This window comes from Thunnus maccoyii, chromosome 3 (assembly GCF_910596095.1).
Source record: "Thunnus maccoyii chromosome 3, fThuMac1.1, whole genome shotgun sequence".
Classification (NCBI taxonomy): domain Eukaryota; kingdom Metazoa; phylum Chordata; class Actinopteri; order Scombriformes; family Scombridae; genus Thunnus; species Thunnus maccoyii.
Window position 1 is genome coordinate 27,123,387 of NC_056535.1, and position 21,322 is coordinate 27,144,708.

Genomic DNA, 21,322 nt, shown 5'->3' on the forward strand with positions numbered 1-21,322 from the left:
GAAGGACGCTCTCGCTACTCGCTACATCACCCTGCCGCTTAGTGTTTCTCCTTGACAGCAGCAGCAAAACGAGGGCGTTTCCTCACCTGATTGTCAGACATGACATAGAGATAGTTCCTGTCCAGGGAGAAGGCCATGTCCCGGAGGATGGGGCTGCTATCCTTCATCACAGTCACTGTCTCGTACAGCACTCCTCCCTCCAGAAGACCGTCCACCCTGATCTGTAGAGACACAGACAAACATAGACAGTGAATGCCGCGCTGCAGGACACAGTGACTGAATGGTTACTGTACATTTGTAGAGTGACATCTGTCCTCTACAGTATATCGTATAATTTGTACGCTTCCTTTGTATCTGTGAGGTCCCGCTGTCCTTCAAAAAGATTGGCGTTATAAGAAAATATACTTTCAGTTGCAAGAAATAAGAAAACACGCTTTGTTTTCAGTTTGATCACCACCCATTTTTACTTTTATGAAGTTTTCTCGCTTCAAATTGTTAGAAAACTGATGGAGCTCAGACAGAGAAGTCATTTTATAGTCACATGTTTCATACACCCTCCAATTACACATGTTCACCACCTGTCTCTCTCAATAGGCGGTCTGTATAAAAATTTCATACGACTACGCTGAGCTCTGCATCCTCGCTGCTACACTGCTGCCTGATTTCAGAAATTTAACTCCCTCCACCTCCCCAGCCTCCTCCGCCTGTATTAACATTTAGATGTGTGAATTTTGAATATTTTGTGTTCATGTTCATTGAACGCTGTGTATCTCAGGGGTTTGTGAGCTCAGTGACAAGCATTTCTGGTCATTTCAGCACGTTGTGAAGCAAAAGCTAGGAGAAGTGTATTCACATTAGTCGAAACATTTTTCTAGCAACACCAACTGACCTCTTGTACAAGCCGTTTACATTCTGTTCTTGACAAATACACTTAGACTACTGTATCTGATAGACACTAATCAGTTGTAAATAAACTCTTTTCCACTATTGCAGTTAATAAGAACATTAGCTTATCAACAGAAGCTGCTTATGTGAAATAATACACAAAACAGCTGGTTCATTTGTGTATGATAAAGAAAGTAGAAATTAATCACTGAAAATGAAAAAATTGATTCTTAATGGAAACGTATCGTACACATTTTTAGAAGCAGATGGTATATCAAACAACAGGAAAAGAAAGTTAAAGGGATAGTTTGGATTTTTCGCAGTGGGGTTGTATGAGGTACTTATCCATAGTCAGTGTATTACTCACAGTAGATGGGGGTCAGCACTCCCCCAGTTTGGAGAAGCAGGTGGGAGTACTGGCAAAGAGGCTAAATGATGTACTGCTGTGTACTGTTGTGGACGGAGGCAGCAGCAAAATGTATTTTAGCCACCTAAAAAAAGGCCCACCTAAAAAAATCAATATCAATTTAAGTGTACGCTATATTTAGAAAAATTTCACCACTTTACCTTGCTGTCAGACAACCCTTTGCTTTGGCATTACACTCTCTCGAAATCACCAAGGTTTAGTTCAGAAGTATAAATGTGTGCAAAGCCAGTAATTTGAGGAAAGGATTGAGGACTGTTGTATGTTAGAAAATAGCTCCAGTGCATAACGGATAATGTTCTATTTCTACATGTTACTGTAAATATACACATATAATGTATCAATAAGACAACATTGTAGTTGTTAGAGACACCTTACAGGTAGATAGGTTAAGTTGCTTCCCCTTGCTTGCATGTAGTCTTTGCGCTAAGCTAACGTTAGGCTAAAAATGTCACAAAATATTGGCTCACACAACTATGAAATTGATCTTTTTCTTTCTATCGCTCATACAGCATATAAGAATTTCTCAAATGTCTAACTATTCCTTTAAAGTCCCTCAAATGAGTTCAGTTTAGTTCACAGTTCAACAGTTTCTGTTTCTTCCTAATATATGTTAGTTTTTATGATGTTTTGCATTATGCTATGATGCAGGTCTGTGTAACCGAAAGATTAGACAATAAACTGGCTGTTCACAGTGGAGATAAGTGTGTGGATTCTCGACTTCTTTTCATTTACTTCATTCGTTTTCATCAAGCATCTCGTTGACTTGTGGTAGCGTGTTGTCACTCTGGACATGTACTGCATTAGTACAACCCAGACAAGGTACATTCATTGTAAATCAAGACTGAGAAGAAATCTGAGAAGAAATCAAGACTGAGAGAACAGATGGAAAGGGAAAGGAAAGATGGATCCGCTGCTACTCATTCAGTAGTCCAATCAGCCAGTGAGACTTTTGACCCAAATCCACCCCTGAGGTTATAGCCGTGACGCAGTTGAGTTTTGAGACGTGTTCACTGAGCTCAGCCTTAATTTGACTTTGGAATGACTTTCAGGCAGCAATCTTTTGGGGCTCATTAAATGCAAGCATAGAGAACAGATGCCCACTGGTGAAGGGTTTTTTCGATTCTTTTCTCCCACCTCTGTCTACAAACAAGATGTGTTGTTGCAGTGAAGCAAACAAATAAGCAGGTCTATCTTTGTAATAAGTGGCTTATGGATGCTGGAGCTGTCAAAAGGGAGCCTTGTGAGGACTTGAAAATGCTTGTAAAGATGTAAAGTAGCGAGTAAGCTGTGAGACACAGGTATAAACTACCCTTTACTTCCCACTACATAATGAAAGTGTTTTAACTTTTCATCAATCCGCAATCCAAACAATCAATCCAAACAATACAAAACTCCTTGTTTATCTCGTTTGGATTGCATAGTCATTGCTCAGTATGTTTTGCACAACAACAAAATAAGCAGTGCTCCTTCTATTTTTTTTTTGTTTTGTTTCACAGAAATACCTTCATGTGCGCTCATAAAGACAGATCTTTCACCACTGGAGCAGAAATGATGTAAATTGCATCATCAGTTGCATCATACAGTAATGGTAACATGACACTTGAAATACAAGTCAGAAATATGAAATGAGAGATACAAGTCTGAATTAAGTACGATATCTGGAGAAAAAAAAAAATCCTCATTAGCTATGCAAACCCAGGTTGAAGCCCTATTTAAATTCCTGGGAGACTGGATCATTAACCATGTGATGCAATTACAGTAAAGCTGATTAATGAAATAAATGAAAGATAGTAAGGAATCGGAGCAGCGAATTGTGGCAAAGTGTTGCGAAACGTCTGCAGTGCGATTATGCCATTCTTCCCTGCATGCATCCTGACACGTAGACCTAGGCGACCTCCCCACCACCAAATCAAATTTGAATGCGTGCCAGGCTACAGTAGCTTGCACACATGGTGGCAGAGCCTCAGCAGTCTCTCACTGGGGACAGTCAATCAATACAAACTGATTACATGATTGGATCCCCTGGGCACCAAAACTTCATCAATCAATCATGCCTCCACCTTCCAGGCAGCTGTTCCTCTCCAACCGTCAGCTCCGCCAGCCAAGAATGAGGGAGAGAAATATGTGTGTGTGTGTGTGTGTGTGTGTGTGTGTGTGTATGTGTGTGTGTTAGTTTATATCAGTGGGAGGGTGCATATAGGGGGTACAGAGAGGGTAGGCAAGGCATCATCTTCCACACACAAAAACTCCAAAGCCTAGCAGAGAGACAAGAGTGATGTGGGATCATCCACTGATTCCAGATCATACGAGGACACTGTCTGTCTCACACCGGTGAGAATGTCATTACCTCGACACCGTGTACAATCCCATCCTTTAAATAGTCCATTCATAGACAGATCTATCTCAGAGTTAAACCCTCTCTCTAGCGCATTGTCTGTTTTCTTTCTCTTGCCCTGTCTTCTCTTGTTCCTCCTCCTTTTCTTGTTCCCTCTTTCTTTTACCACAATCCCATGCAGTAATGGAGCCAGTTTACATTATTTTTTTTTCCCACACTCCTCATTTCACAAATAGCACAGATAGAAACCAGAGCATGTACGCATTTCTGCGGTGAAACCATGCATTTGAAAAAAAAAACAACAAACAACTGTGGAGAGAAGGACAGATACCGAGCCAAGTGTTTTTTTGTTGGGTATGATGAGATTGACTGAGGGCCAGAGGTGCAGGGATGAGCTCAGGCAAATACTGACCCACGCTGACTGATCCGTGGTGTTTGATTTCAGCGGATTTAAAAGCGGTTTTATCATTTGAAACAGGGCTGACCAGGCAGAAGCCCTTTGGGAGTACAACAGGTCCTCAATCTCTCCTTAAGCCCCACAGCTCCATAATGAGAGTAAGGCGGGTTTAATTGGTTTTATAATGAGCCTGCTTGTAGGAAGTAACACACAAACTCACACACACACATGCACATACTCACCTATGCAGGCATGCAAACAAAGACATGTGCACACAAACATTCACCACGTACACACTGAGAATTCACTGTTTTGATGGCTGCTTTTGTTAAGTTTGTACTTGTAAATCATGCGTATGATCACTTTTTTTGACCAGTATATATTATAATGGATTGTAGCATATCAGGAACACACACAAAACATACAAAAGTCCATATTGTTCAATAATAAAAACAGCCTATAAGTACTTAGAACTACATTGTTTCAAGGTCAAGATCAAAGCTGCACATCTTTCAAAAACCTAAGTAAGCATCTTTCAAAGTTTTAAGAAGATTCCCCCTGTGTGGTCCGTGTCATGTAACAGGAGAACAGAACTGACTTGCCATTAATACCACATGTTCATATGACCTCAGTGAGCTCTTCATTTCATTCTGTCTTCCCAGCGCCTCACAGCTGACGAGGATATATATTTAACCCATGAATAATATTTAAGCCAATAACAGCAATATCCTTCCTTGCTGCTGAAATTCCCATGCAAAACCTGCAATGGATATAAACAACTAAGCTTAGTATGGCTCCCACAAACAGATATGCAACCTGAGCCCAAGTGCGCTTAACAAACAACAGCCTCTCTTTCTCATGGCTGGGTTTGCATCTTAAATGCTCAGCTGCTGTCTTCCTGCGAAAGCCAAAGGAAACAAAAAAAAAAACAACTTCTAAGATGTCACTTGGCCTGAGCAGGGCTTGCTCGGTTGTAAAGCTGCCAGACCTTTTCATGAGCAATACACCCTCCCAAATGTCTCTCCCGTGAGTATTTACATATGGGATTGATTCTGTGATTCATTTCAGCCGATTATTTGATTCATGCTGAGAGAAAGTATACATGTAAATATCCCAGGACCCCTGCTTTTCCTCTTCAGATCGGGAAACCATGCAAAACATATGATTACTGTGTTTATGTGGTGATGGCTGTTCAATCCTAAAAAAGTGTGTCCATATGTGGCCTGAAAATTCACCCAGCTAACCTAAACATATGGATGATGACCCAGGAGGCGAAGAGCACTCTGTTCAACCAATCATTCCCAATCTGCTTCTCTGACAAGGTTTCATCTGTCTCTGAAGACCAGCACATCCAACTTGCTTTGAACCAGACATGAGGAGGTTGATTCATTTGCTCCACAACAAACTTCTCCTCTTCAGTCTTTATTTGACATTATGCTGGAAATCATTGAGTTTTCTCACCGAGTGCAAACATCTGACTTACACTAGAGTATTGTTTTTCATATAAAAGTGTAAAAAAAGTTACAATTTGGCAGGAAACCTCACATAAATCTTCCATTTCTTTATGGGAAAAAATGGCCCAGACTGAAAAAACACGCTAGACTAGATCTAAAGATGTACACAGACTGTAAGCAAGACAGATTTTGGCACAGAATTCGCAGTCGATGCTCCCAGGCTTGACTCAATATTGTGACACGGGGCATGCAGCGACATAAGGGCCAGACAACTGGCCACCTTTAAGGTTGAGTGGCTGTGCATATGGTCCAATCGTGGATGACAGCCGAGGAGAGCGGGCATTGATTAGCCCATATATCCATCATCGCACTGTGAATGCTAATGAGAGGAAACTCAGGGTAGAGCCGAGCTGCAGCGGCTAATGAAAACGAAGAGTGTACAGAGGAGGAGGGGGTCACTGAGGTGGAGATGTGTATTACAGGACAGGACTAATCATTCAGCCATCACATTAACTACAGTCACAAAGAGAGGCGTATTGATCACATCCATTGGATACGCTGCATGTTGGCAAGTGCCCATACCCTAAACACGATTACCAACTGGGTCGGAAGAGAGGTCACGGTGTGTGTGTGTGTGTGTGTGTGTTTTTTTAGGTTATTGTTAAAAGCCTTCCAGTTTCAGCAGCAGACTTTTTCAGTTCGCCCTAACCTTCAGCTGCATGGCGAGCTTCCAAGTCTTCATACCACATTTTCTACAACTTGACCACAGTCTCCTCTCAGTCTCTGCATGTTCACTTCTTTTCTCTCTCCTTGAGGACATGGTTTCCTGTTTTCTGTTTCCTGTCCTCCTCCATACTGCCCCCGTCCCTCAAATCATTCCCATTGTTTGTCAGGTTCCCATGGCCCATCAACAAAAGCAGTGGGAGGGGGACATTGGAACAATTCATGGCACTCGTATGTTCTTCATTTTCCTGACCGCAATGCAGTCACAGTCCTCTCGTGTGTTTTCCATTTGTGTGACCGAGCAGGAGAAAGAAAAGAAATAAGAGTGAGGACAGGACAAAGAGAGCCGGATAGAGAGACAGAGCTTCTAAATAAAACTGCAGTCAGGAAAGGCAGAAAGATGGACACTTTTCCGTGTTATCACAAAATTGCCTCTCTTAATACCATTTACTTTTTCAACTGCACTGAGTCATCTAATGGTGATACGCTCTGAAGACTTTTACCCTCAGGTTCAGCTCTGTTCATGCAGTTATGAAAATCCTTTCAATTTAGCCTCAAACACACCTATTCTGTCATCCCCACCTCTGAAACTCCATTCTAATGATTTCAATCACTAAATCTCCCCCTTCCTGGACCCCTTAGAAACTGTGACTTTGAAAAGTCCAAGTCATTTAGCCATGCACTGGAGAATTTCCCTACCCCGTCAACTCTCAATAAGCCATAATGAATCCACTATTTGCACATGAGAGTATTTGACTAAGGCATTATTTGCTGTGAGCTTAACATTTTCAACCATTTCTGGGGAAATACTGCTGCTAAGTTCCTGCAGCTGAGATAATGCACTGCCAGACTCCACCCTCCCAGTCTGTCAAGAGTATTGTCTCCCTAAGATTAAGTCCTCTGGCACACATTAAATTGTTTAATCATATTAAAATTTTGCTAAAGTTCCTCTGGGGTGGTTGTGACACCCTTGATTTTCCCTCAGAACTGGAAAACACACACTAAACACACAAAATGTTACACTAGGAACATCTTGACAACCCACACCTTAATATACTCACTGTATGTCAGAGGAGCATCCGGTTCCACTCTGTATGCCTTTGTAATCCTTCTGAGCATTACAGTGCTAGGCAGAAACATTTCCTCAGAAAATCAATTCCACTCAACACCTGTTATGTGTTTGAAGCTGCCACAGGGTAAAAGTATAATGTCATTCTACAGTGTGTTTGCTGTTTACTTGCATGCTAGACTTCAGTAGCACAGAGACAAAAATCTTTGTTGTGGTTCCTCGTACAAAAAGTAGTACAGAATATAGAATTTAGGGGAATGTGTTGGTACTTGTATTGTGTTTGGAATTGGCTTAATGATACTGATTGATTTATTGAGTGATTGAACATGTACAAAGCTAACGTTATGCAAAACCTACACCATCAAAAGCCCTACTGTAGTAAAAAGAAAAGGCAGTACAAATCAAAAAACAAGCACTACAACAAATCTGTCCTCTATCACTAGGTACTCCACTAAAATTGGCACTCAGCCGGTGTTCACCCCCTTACAAAGGTTACTACACATCCACACAATACCACAAGAGACAAGACACCACCAGACCTATGATATGTCAGCTTGGGCTGCCTGTATTTTCTCCTGCAAGTTTCCGATGCCAGTGGAGATAGCTGATAGTGAAGACAACGTGAAGCAAGTTGAAGAAAGCCTCAGAAATCCTTATCAGTCAACCACATCTAGCGAAGTCATTTCCAGCCAAATTTCTACTCTCTCCACCTCCCAAACTGCTTCCTGTATGAGCATGTACAGGTTCAGGTATGTGAATTTCTTTCCATATGTGTTCATGTTCATTTAAAAGTTTTGTAGCTCAGGCACTGCCGGAAGGTTTCATAGCTTAGGGACATTCTTTGTAAATCTGCTTCAGATTTGTTTCAGATCATTATGAGCAAAGCCACACCGTAAAAAAATGTGCATTACTGTTCAAATAAATGGTTAAAATCTTGATGTGACTGTACTGACTGAAATGCTAATCTTGCCCCCACTGGGTCCTGCTAGCATTTTGCTAATGAGTGGAAACTGTGCCATCAGTGCTACTGAAAGTTGCATCTATCTACGCCTCCTGCCTTGAGACTGGAATACATTTAAATACAGATGGGTGAGAGATAATGGCTTTTACCTGGATTCACCACATGCAAAGTGTAAAAGCACCTTTTGTATTTAGCCCAGAGTTACCCACCGGGTCATATTACTAAGCTAAAATCAACCACCTAAGACAACAAAACAGTGGCAGATGATGATAGAAATGTTCTGTTATATCTGGAACAGGAGTAGCCTAATCATGAGATGATGATGGACACATCCATATGCTGCACGGAGCCTGGATGGTTAGACTGTTGGTTATCCCTGTGACCTTTCACCCTGGTTACACCCTTTCTGTTGCTGGCTTGACCTTTGTAATGACCCTGCTGCCAGAGTGATCTGCTGATGGCATTTATTGTCATGCCCCATTTCCACTCAGTCTGTCCATTTGGGGGGTGATGGAATAGGATTGGAGAGGTGACCCCGTGCTCCTCAGAGGCTCCTGGGAGTCTGAGTCACGGCTGTATGTTGTGTCAGTGTAATGACAAACTCTGGCCTTTAGACACTCAGCACTTCAAGCAGTAATGATGGATTTTTTCACTCTGCTCACCCAAGCCTGTACTGCTCACTTCCTGAACACATGCAGAACATACTTTTCTTTGTCCCTCTTTCTCTCACACATTTAATATTTCTACCTCCGTCTCTGTTTCCTCTCTTTCTTCCTTTTGTCATTCTTCTGTCTCAGTTCCGTTTTTTCTTTTCCTCCCTCTTTGTCCCTGTCTCACCCAAGCTATCTTGTCTTTTTCCCCCGATGGCTCATCCAATGAAAGAGCTGCAGTGATGCTATCTGTGCTCCCGGTCTGGACCTGTGTGTGTGTGTGTGTGTGTGTGTGTGTGTATGTGTATGTGTGCGTATGTGTATTGTGTGTGTGTCAGACAGATTGCTCCTCATAAGACTGAAGCCCCCAGGCTAATGTCACAACAGTCCTCTCACACATTTCCTCAGTCAGCTGCGTGTTGTAGGACTGTGCAGTAATAGAGCCCGCGGTGGTATCAAGTCAATCCAGTTCGATCAAAGAATGAGCCCTATAGAAACATGATTATAATAAATCATTACAGTATATATTGAAATGAAATATGATGGGCAATGGGGTAAATCAACTTCATGAGCCTCTCAGAAAGAGGTCACCTTCTGTCTGTGGGCCTGATATAAGCGATATTACAGGGTGAAAAAAATCAGTAGGGAGGATTTCAGTGGATGATACATTCCCATAGATTAAATCAGAGCTCCATAGTTGTGTGCACATCAACAAAACCTCAGTGGGATAGGTGCTGGATATAAAATCAATTAAAGGAAAACTGTGGTATTTTTCGACCTGGACCTTATTTCCCATCATTTTGTGTCCAAGTGACTAATGGGGACAACAATTTTGAAATTGGTCCAGTATTGAGCGAAATCACTTCAGCCAGCAGCTGTGAAACGGGCTGCAATGTAATCCGATGAGGCAATAGCACCCCAATGGTATACGCCCAATAAAAGTGGTTGTTTTTGCCACTGACAAGGCTCAGATTGTAAATAAGTGTCTGACAACATTATGGAAAAGATCCCTACAAAGAAATAAAATATTTTTCTTTATCTTTTGCTTGATCTGGTCTGTTTGTTGCCTGTTTGTGTCTAACCAAATCTCTCTCAAACAGAAGTCTCGTTCTGAAATCTTGCAAGAGTTGAGTTATTTTCAAAATCAGCTAAATATTCAGCCAGCTCTTAGAAGCTGCCGCTCAGGAGACTTCCACCGGCTCCGGAGGCTACAAACCAAATCATCAAACCATACAACAAACTATAGTAGTAGCATTTCACTACTTTTTTCCCCGTTCTTTACTTGAAATGTCAACTTCTCAAATACATCCGTACATGTTCAAGCCGAAATCCGCGGCTACAGAGCAGACGGCCATTTGCGGGCAGCTCATCAGCAAGGTAGAAAAAAACATTGCAAACGCACTATTCAGAGCAAGTTGAAGCCTTGGCTTTTGACTTGCAGGGAGCATTTCTACGTATGTTAACCTCAAGTTTTGGAACTTTGACAACGTTAGCATAGATATCCAACATCATAATAGTATATTAATGACAGGAAATCACAAAAAGGATTAGAATTGATTAATATTTTGAATATAACTAATTATTGTTCCTGGAACACAACAACATCAAAGTCACTATATAAACTCAGTAATATCTCATTGGAAACTAATCTACAATGTCAATAACATAAATAATATTCTTTACATCAGAATACTGAGTGAAGTTTAGAAAGAAGACCTGCCTGCAGGTACCGCTGGAAGAGAGGGGGGGGGGGGGGGCTGGTTTGGGAGGGAGGGCTGCCACCTTAGTCTGTAGCTAAGCTACAAGAATTTGACTAGTTTTATGATACATGGCAAACTAAGCTAAACAGTTCAGCTAAATGCAGGCAACTTTCATTTTTAGCTTGTTTTATAGCAATTTACTATTAGTCTAACCAGCGCACCGTGGCCCTTTGAAACATACTGGCGGTAGATGGTACACTGGGGGCAAAGCAGATGAAAATATCACTTTTCTACACGTTTATGCTTGTTGAACAGGTGTTTTGATAAAGTTCTTATTGGATTTTTACTTGTAAAGCTTTTATTGCACTCACAGTAATGAGCATAGTTGTCGTCAGCTCAAGTAAAACGTTATCTTCACCTGGTTCATTGTCTCCACCTCTCTGCTGTCCACTCTGTGTGTGTGTGTGTGTGTGTGTGTGTGTGTGTGTGTGTGTGTGTGGAGGAGCTGAGTCCTACCCTCGGTCAAACACCGACACAGAGAGCAATGGAAGGGAAAACACTGATCCCCTTTAAGTGTGGCTGTTTGGAACAGCTATAAGCACTTTAGCCCTGAGACAGTGTCAGGCAACACATTGTATGAAATAATTCATTTCAAGTGTACCTCGGCCTACAGATAGAAGATACAGATAGAAGATACTACAGATTTAAAAGTCTAATGATTTTAATCAGCATGTAAAAATTCATGTCAAGGACACAGCGATGAGGTTGAAGTTCAAAGTCTGGGAAGTGGTCCTTTAAGTACTTTGTAATGCTAAAAGCCATTGAAACTAAAATCCAGCGGGACAGCGTGAAACAAGAGGCAGGCTACTAGAGCTGCATAATGTTACTTACAACCAATACAAAGAAACCGAAATGTGCTCGTCTGGTTCAAGTAGTGTGATGGAAATTTACATCTGTTTGTCTTTGTCTGGGAGCTCCAGACCAAAGGCTGAGGCACAAGAAGTAGTGCTTCGTGATTGCTGCACCTTCATCCAGCTGCATAACCACCATGATATATTAAACAAAACCAGTTATGCTAATTAGAGCATTAATTGAGGAGATTATTGCATTAATTGGTGTTAATGGATTAAAGATCATTATTACACAAATGTGCCATGGTGGTAAGACACAAAAACTATGGGTGATGTATCTCAGTGGTGTATTTCTCACCTGATGAATAGTGTTACATTTAGTTTGGTAGCAGAAACCTTTCATGTGATGTAAAACATTAAAGGGGCATTCCACAAATTTTGCACTTGAATTTCAGTTTACTGGTCATCGAGGGGTAGTTCACAGCCTGTAAAAGCAGTTATATTATGTCTCCTGTGTGTCTGTAAGAGCTTTAAGTCTCAGAAAGTAACCCAGATTATGTCACAATGATGTCATCAGGGTTATCTTGGCTTTGGCAGAAAGCTTGCATTATAAACTACTGGCATGGATTTTGAAAGACATGAACATTTATGAGACAGAGAGTGTCTAATGAAAAGATGATATCAAGTTGCATGATGTCAAGTGTAGATCCGACTTTTTTGGAGCCTGACTTGCCACTAGGAAGCAAAAATCAGCATATCTTGACCTCTGCTGCACTATTCTTCTGATAGTCTGTCACTTGCAAGTCCCCAAACTTTGCAGAAGTGCAATACTATATCACTGGAGTACACTTTTAATGTTGAATATATCCGGTTTTGTTATCAGTCCCTCAGAGTGCAGGAGCAACAGATTCTCTTTACACTCATTAATAGACACATTAATTCAACCTGACATTGTGTTAAAGGAGGTGGGATTATTTTGTTTTGCTTTGCCCAAATCAATTAGTAGCAAGTGAGTGTAGCTGCTGTAGCGGTTGCTAGGAGCTGTTAACATTTTTCACAATGATCAAAGAAATATGCTGATTTAAGACTTGTAATTTCTGCCTGTGGACTTGCAACAACTTGTAAAGCTGTCAATGTCATCCACACCGTTTTCTCTTGCTGCTCTTTCATGGATGTAGCTAGAGAGCTAACTAGCTTTGTAGGGAAATGACATTCCAGTTCTTAAACCTGTATACTAAGATCTGATTGGTTGATTTCCAACCAGCGGAAATAGCTGTCAATTAGCACACCAGACCTATTTGAATAAGTGAACAAATCTGAGATGTGTACTGCGATTCAGAGGTCAAGGATGACGCTATAATTGCATTGATGTTCAAAAACTGAAACAGGAAGATAACTGTCAGAAGAGGCAGAGATACTAGTTCACCAACAGAAACCTGAGGAAATCATTGTTGTATTTTAAATGTGGATACATGATGTGATTTGTCATCTGGCTGCATCTCTTAAGAGTCAGCAATTCACTGAAAACAACCAGACAGTCCCTGCGTGTCTGAGTTCAGTGTGTCACGCTTGCCAGTGTCTGTCAGTGTATCGCTGCTCTCACCTTCTTCAGCCGTCCATTCCTGGTGCCCAGGAAGACCACGCTGTGTCCGTTGTAGACATAGGAGGTGATGGAGGTCAGTCTGTCCCTGCTCTCGGTGAACACCGTCCGACCCGACACCAGCTGGGAACCCCCCAGAGGCTGGTTTATATCCAGGCCGCAGAAGTGATCATCGATGGGAACAGGCTGCACGGAGAGACAGAGAGATGGCGAGATCAGGAGAGAATTAAGAGTATGAAGGCGGTAAGGTGTTTTTGTGAGGAAGAAAAGAGGAGAACAGATGAATGGAGGAAAGGATGGAAAAGGGGAGAGAGTGAAAAAGAAGGAGGAGTGAGGATGACAGATATAAGGAAGGGAGGTGGAGATAATGAGACAGAAGGAAGAGCATAAACGGGAGACAGAAAAATGATCGAGATCGCTGCAGACACATGCGAATATAAGAAGAGAACTCAGACTGACTTCCGGTAAGCCTAACATGCATTAAACGCACGATTTTCAGGGTTAAAAATTGTTACTTCAAAAGGGTTTAGGCTGCTGCGTTTATCAACAAGCCTCAGAGCGGGTGAATTTGCGGAGCGGACTAATTGCTGATGGCAAACACGAGAAGCGCTGTGTATTTTGCGCCTGTTTCTGTGATTTTTAGATCGCTTGATCTGACATCACACAAACACACAGCACAAGAGATGTCAGGTTTTGATTAAGCATCAAAGAGAGCTGCACGCTAAGCAGTCCTGTTACATCTACTAACATGCACCTCAAACCTTTTGCTAATTGCCCGTCACTCAGTATATAAATCTACCTTTTTAGGGCAGATAATTTCTTATTTCACATCCGCTACTTCTTATGCACATATCAGCCCTCGCTGTGCTTTTCCTTCCACTAAGCAATATACCTGAGCTTTACTGAATGTGATCAGTGAAGTGTACTCAGCGTAAAGTAAACAAGCTTCATCTCACCCCACCCGACTGCTTAAACCTGACCTCCAGTCTTATGAAATGAATAAAATAAAATGAGCCAGTTCCTGTCTGCCTGCTAGGTGAACCCATATCTGCTCTCTTTTGAACCTAAATCTTGAACACATACAGTATATAAATATTTTACATTGTTATTATGTAATATTTATTTATATTTGTTTTAATAGTTGCATTCTTTACTAGGGACTGCAAAATTGCCTGCTGCTGAATTTTTAATATTTTTCATACCAATTATAAAGGAAGCATTGGAAAATATTAATTTTAGCCACACTGACAGTGCAGCTCTCTGGATGGCAACGTTGTTCTTCCACCACTTTGGTCCAGACTGAAACATCTCAACACTTATTGGATGGATTGCCAGTCACAATGTTTTGTACAGGATTAATCCAAGAGTGACTTTGGTGATGCCCTGACTTTTGCTCTAGCTCCATCATCAGATCAAAGTTCTCACTTATTCAATGAAGTATCTCAACATCTGCGAGACGGATTGGCTCAATGTTTTTGTACAGACATTTGTGGTTTTCAGATGTGTCTTAATGACTTTGGTGATCCCCTGACCTGTAGTGCAACCAATGTTGACATTTGTGATTTTAAGTAAAATGTCTCAACAACTATTGGATGGACATTAATGGTCCCCAAAGGATGAATTGTAATCATTTTGGTGAATCCCTGACTTTTCATGTAGTGCCATCATCAAATATCTGAAAAACTCATTTCATTTCATCACCCTAATTGCTCTAATTGGTGTTTAGCTCTAATTAGCTCTCTAAACTAAAATAGTAAACATTATACCTGTTAAACATTAGAGACTTACCGTTTGCATTGTAACTGCTGTGCCAGTCTAGAGTCACTAGTGTGGCTGTAGATTCTTTGTTTTGTTGTGAAATTTGCATTTATGTAACTTTTTTCTAGGATCCAAAAACTTAACAAGTGTCACTAAAGCAACAGAATAAATTTATCTTGGTCTTTTCATGCTATGATCTTAAGATAAGCATGTCTAAAATCGTAATGCATGTAGGAAAATAATATCAGTATCAACCTCAAAAATCCATATCTGTGCATCTCTAGCAACACTTGTTTGTTGAGTTAATCAAAAACCACAGAAACACAGGATCTAATCACATCTTAACAGGGCTGATTGTGACCATCTCAACTGACCACTGTGTTTCATTTACAGTCCATTTTAGATAGAAAGGCCTTTGGTTAACTGCACAGTGAGAATTAATTATTGCATTATTATGTATCTCTTTCCTCTCTCAGTTGTTTTTATGAATAACATTACATCTTATTTGTTTGATGGCATGATGGAATCAAAGCACATGTTAGGAACCACCAGAGCGATGGATGTGATGAATATCATTGTTTTCATGGTTTACTTTCAACTTGTTTCCATAAAAACCACTCATTATGCAGAATTATAGCTTTCACAAAGGCATAGACTTGGACATTTACAAGAAAATCCTTTTTTCTCAAGATCAAGAACAGGTCTCAGAGGGTTCAAATACTGCTGACAGCGACAAGAGTAGAGGGAAGGAAATGAGGGGAGAGAGGGAGAGAAAGGGGAGGAGAAGAAGGCGGGAGTCAGTGCCCAAACCCCTGAATGAAATCAAAGCTCCATACAAAACTCCTCTGATTAGCAGTGGGGAATTAATCTCCTCCAGCTCTTCTGCTCTTGTGGGATCCTGAAAACCTGAATGGTGTCTTGAGCACAGCTCTGGCTGCCTGCCTATCAGCTATTTATGCTGCTATCATGGTTGTGGGATAATCAAACTTTCAGTAAATCTGTATCAATGCTGCTTGTTCCCATGTGTGTGGTCTAAATGTGTGTATTATATGAGGCAAAATCAGAGGGTTAACCAATGATGGTGATGAGGACATGGTTCGCCTTTCTCTCCCTGCAGTCCACCTACCGCCTTGGTGCACTGCACGTCCTTTCCCAGCAGCCAGTGCAGCTCCAGGTTTCCCTCTCCCTGGTAGCACGACTGCAGCCGCTCCTTGATGCGCGTGTTGATGTCTTGAATGGTGAAGATGCAGAGAGCGGAGTGATCTGGAGGGTCATGGTACTGCTTCTGTCCCTTGGAGAACACAGCAAAGAGCACGTCCTCCTGGGCGCTGATGTTCAGCGACTTTGCCAGAACTTTGCCAGCCTTGGACAGGTAAGCTGCCTGCAGCAGACGGTACTCCTCGCCTCTGTGAACGCACCCCACAGGAAGTGACACGTAGGAGTGAAACTTCTTGTCACCTTTGCAGAGGCGAATGATGCGCGAGGTGTAAAACAGGTCGCCAGGGGAGCCACCAGCGGGCATCCCATTCTCTGGTGTCTCCGGCTGGACGGTCATGAAGTAGACGAAGCTGCCACTAGCGAAGCCGTAGATGTAGTAGATGTCAAAGTGTGGAACAAGAGCCAGTGTGTCCGAGGGGATTTTAATGAGTGATGAAACGAAGTCAGTGTGAAGCTCATAGTCCAGCATGGCAGAGGATTCTGGGTCACGAGGCAGCTTGCGACTAGAGATAGTTGGGAAGTAGTCTTGTTTCCCTCCGACAGCTGTGCCAATGTACAGAGTGGCATCTTGACCCTGCGAGTGCACAACAACCCCGTACATCGTCCCTGTCTGGTTGTCACTCGACAGGTAGTGTTCTTTCTTATGTGTGGGCTCCACAAGAATGAACAAGTCGTCGAGCCTCATCAGCTTGCAGACACCCTGGTAGAGGCTGCCGCAGGCCAGCAGCCGGTTGTGAGAGTAGTCGATGAGCAACAGTTTATTTACGTTGTCAGTGGAGGCTAGAGGCTCAGAGCAGGGCTGGACAATGAGTGGTGGGTAACACGCTTTGTTGTCATATTCTGGCCCTGTATCATGGGACACCAGGAGGGTGAGGTTAGCCGACAACTTGTATATTCGGTTGACAGCTCCGACGTACAGAGCCCCAGTGGACTGATGCACAGTCAGGTGGTTCAGCGACCACTCCTTCCTCTCTGATTGGAAGTTGTTCAGAGTCTGTCCGACAGTCGTCTTTTGATTCACAGAGATTAGAGTCAATAGCCAAAGCGCCACGGGCCATGACATGACCTTTAGAGGACCGTGACCTTTAGTGAGGCTGCAGTAAGTCCATCCTTTATCCAAGCACGTTCCCATCCCCACAGGGCTCAGAAAGATACCGAGCTCAGACAAAACACCTGAGATTGTATGTTAGCCAGGAGCAGGATTGCACTGGAGAAGATGAGCTGAAGTGTGGTCTCGTCCTTCACATCATTCTGAAAGAGAAGAGAGAGACATTTGTTTTAAGACTCAAAAGATTCTTGATTCTTTTGAGGGTGAAAAAACAATTTCAGGGTACCATTAGATACTTCAACTAAAAACCTAGAAATACAGTATATGTGCTTGTTTTCCTCTCTATCTCTGCTTAGTCAGACACATGAAACATCAAAGAAACAAGTAATCATTTGTTCAAACTGTCTCCCCATATTTACCAGAGATGGTCCAATGTTCCCACTATTAACAGGGGGGCTCATTATATTCGCCTCTTTGTAAAAGAGAACTAACTATGGCTTATTACTTGAACAAAGCAGTGACACAATGTAACTGTGCCTTCCCTCTGTTTGGGTGGCTAATTAAATGATCTAAATGTATTAATTATGCGTCCATATTTTGGGCTCCCTGTTTTCCTTTCTCCCCTCCGTCTTGTTCGTTTAAATGGTTGAATCCAGGAGGAATTAATCACTCTCCACTGCGGCCGACATTCCCAAATTAATCAGGCTTTTTCCAGGGATGGCAGAGAGTCATTAGAGATTCAGAGCCAGGCAGCATCAACCCTCACACTTCCCTGTTTAATTTCATTAGCATATTTTATGTAGATATTTCCAGGGGACAAACAACGTCCCTCAAACACATGATGGACTGAAGGATGGATGAGTTAGACACATGGCAAAGAATGGTTGATGTGTTGACTGTTTTCTTGTCATAACTATCATGTGATGCATGTTTTTGTCTAATGCAAGGTGTTTCTGCTGCAGATGAGGCAAAATAAGCTAATTTGGAACAAAAAAATTTTTTTAAATCTCAAAATAAAGACACATTTTAGTGGCATTGTAGAAAGCATTGTAGATAAAGTGGCTTCACATACACAGTTGCTTCATCGAAGTCCATTAATGGGGTAATAAAACTGCCTGCATAGGAGGACGGACCATGAATTAAGACACCTACATCACCCTAAATCCTTTCTATGTCTCACCAGAAGCTTCTCCAATCTGGCTTCCAATGGCTATAAAACCCCCTTTCTATCTTCCCCTTTGTCCTCTCCATTACTATGCCAGCAGCCCCTTCACACTCTTCTAATAATTTCTTTTTTTAAAAATCATTCAACCCCCACCAGAAAAAATGCCTCTAAATTTCCTCTAAAGATATCTTGCCAAACGCTAGAAGGCTTTAGCTCAAAGGCAACTGTCTTTCTTGGCCGGAGCTAAAGTAAACAGGGTGTTTTCTCAGTGAGACTTCCTGGTATAAGTAAAGGTTAAATGAAGACAGCCATGTCAGATCCTAATGCGGGGGTCATGATGCGGTGGGTGCTCTCCATTGGCTGACTAACAGGACGTCCGGCTGAGTTGAGCGAGAGCCAAGGATGGAGCGGATGGACTGACACTGAGCTGGCTGGGCTGACTCCAGCTCCACTCCAGCATCTCCTGTCCATCTGTCCCTCCACGTTCACTCCAGAGGAGAAGTCACTGAAGTGTCTCGACCAACTCTGCTCAATTTGGCAGACTCTGTGTGAGCAATTCTAACAGTAATTGGCCATCGAAGACTAATATCTGTGACACACTGTTTCGCTGTGTTTAAGTCTTTCTTAAAAGTTCTGTTTGCTTTTCTGTATTTATAACGCATGACATTTACAGAGATCTATACGGATCAATCTTAGTCACACTCTGCTTATCTCTATCTTTAAATGCTGCTTTAAATATTAGATGACAGAAGCTTCCTTTCTTTTCTTGACCATTTTTTGCCTGACTGAATACAAAAACTGTTTGCTTTTATTAGTTCTCAGAGAGCAGAGACTTGGCAGAACATGTTGGCACTAATATTTTCAGCTTCTTTATTTTGGGCAAAATTGTGTTCAACAAATTCCTTCTGAAAGTCCCTCAAATCATCTGCTTTGCAAGCTGATGGGTCCCTGAATCAGTTTCTGTATTGATGTCACCACGATTTTCTATCATTTGTCACTTTTTTTATGTAGAAACACGATGAAAAGGGTATTCAGGCATTTTGAAACATTTCAGCGGAAGCAGAGTCATTTCTGTATTTTGATGACCTATGAGTAAAGTATCATGAAAATAAACTCTTTACAGCTTTCATGCATTTGTTCTCAGTAAACCAAATCGTCTAAACCAGTGGTCACCAGAAAGCTTTACTTGCTGCAATACAAACCTTTTTCAAGGGCTTTCTTCTACTTTTTTGATGTAGGTTGTTTTGGTGTGAAAGGAGTTCTTGGAATGGGACATAATGCAGCACAAGGCTGTTTGAAAGTGGGCGGGTTAGAACAGAAAAATCTGATTCAGTCCTTTGTGTCTGTTGTTGAGCTGCCACAAAAAGGAGCAGAAAAGTGATTTTGTGTTTACCTTCCTAGTTTACCAAATAAACTGGGGTTGTCTCTATTTTGTGGAGTCCAACAAAATCCCATTACTTTGAATTTCTTTTGTTCAAATCAAACTACAGACTTCCAGGTGGAGACCTTTGTTGGAAATTGCTTGTAATCTCATCAGAGCCTCAAGCGTCGTCCTATTCAACTAGAAATAATAAATAAGACAGCGCTCTTGAGGTCTGACTGCAAATAGCAGACCAAATGGTTTTGCAAAGTCAGGTTTGAGTCTGGTATGACCTTAAACAACAGCTGTGCCACCCAGATGTTAATTCAGTGTTGAGAGTCTCTGGTCAAACCCTCTGAAGAATTACAAAACAGGGGAGAAAAACAAGAAGAGAAAATAGGAAGTGCTGGTGGCAAACGGAGCCAGGCAGGCAAGCAGCAGCCTCATCGTTTCATCCATTTCTGTTCTGCCGGCTTTGGTCACGTCTAAGGCGTGCAGTCATGCTGCTCAGTGTTTACCCTGGATTATAGAGACAGCTCTTCACCCTGCGCAGTCCTCCCTGCTGAATACTCCGCCTCGCCACTCAGACACGCTCCAGCCCAGACGTGACTCATTCACACTCACACACAGGAACATGGTTTGCTGAGGCCTCTGGGGATGAGGCCTCTCAGCAGGCACCAATCACAGTGCGGAGTAGGGAGAAGTCAGCCTCTTGTGCTCCATAAACACGACCCTTTGACCTGGATCGAGATCAGTAGAACCAAATCCATGCTTTGAGTTCAGCTTTTATTGGGGTGAAATGCTGTCATAGCTTCTGTAGCACCCTGTAAGGCATGACTCATGGGACAGAAGGGATGGTTAGCTTTTTTTTTTTTCTTCTTCCTCGTGTTTGTTTGACCCATCTGCCATCAGAGATGAAGTAAAATGTTCATATGGGATATTTCTTTGTTAGGCTGTCCATGTGCATCATTTTCCCTGCTCGCTCAAGTTTTATAGCATGAAGCTGTGACTAACAAAAAGTCATTTTTAAGGTAAATTTACAAATTGTAGTTAGTTTAGTATAAATTCAAATGATCTGATGTGAACACTTATCACTGATGGTATATGAGAACGTCATGACTTGAGTTTTTTGATGATTTGCACATTTTCTGTTGTAGTGGAGATTTTCACCTTTGTAAGCAGAGACATATTTAGTTTATAAAAGCCTGTAAAAACCCAAAGGATAATGTCAAAAAGCATTGTAATTAAATTAAAAATATCTGTGTTTAAATTGCATTTAAATTTTGGAGCTATGTGTTGTGTTTTTAAACACCAGCAAGAGGTTGGTACAATATAATATTTTCTTTTAAAAGGACAGATTCAGCATGAACAACTTGGTGTTCAAGTTTATCTTGTTTCGGTTTTGGATTATAGATTTGTGTGAGATCAGCAACACTGTCGACAGACTGTGTCATGATCTCTCTAAAGGTCAGAAGATGCATCTCAGTTCTTACACTTAGTCAACAATGGGAGTCATTGTCACTGGCATCAGTGATAAAAACATGTTTTTGTTGATGTGATGTTGTTTTTTACGGTTTAGATTTATAAGGCTGCATAAAGCAATAACAGTATAAGACCACAGCGGCAAGTGTCTGAACTACAATAGTCATATCAGCTTTTGTCCTCATGATTACAAGCCGACTGGGCAGAAAGGCGCAGGGTTTTTGGTGTCAGTAGGTTTT

At 41.8% G+C, this 21,322-nt stretch overlaps 1 protein-coding gene across 1 annotated transcript in view; it reads right to left on the reverse strand.

The window, feature by feature from the left end:
- The window catches only part of LOC121892485 (plexin-A2-like), a 67,967-nt gene extending 47,154 nt beyond the window's left edge, over positions 1 to 20,813 (reverse strand). The window contains exons 1-3 of the mRNA XM_042405484.1: positions 15,937 to 20,813; positions 13,056 to 13,238; positions 87 to 221 (exon numbers count right to left, since the gene is read on the reverse strand). Coding sequence (XP_042261418.1) covers positions 87 to 221; positions 13,056 to 13,238; positions 15,937 to 17,160 — 1,542 coding nt within the window. The 5' untranslated portion in view covers positions 17,161 to 20,813. The remainder of the gene's footprint in view (positions 1 to 86; positions 222 to 13,055; positions 13,239 to 15,936) is intronic.
- Between the last annotated feature and the right edge of the window lie 509 nt (positions 20,814 to 21,322).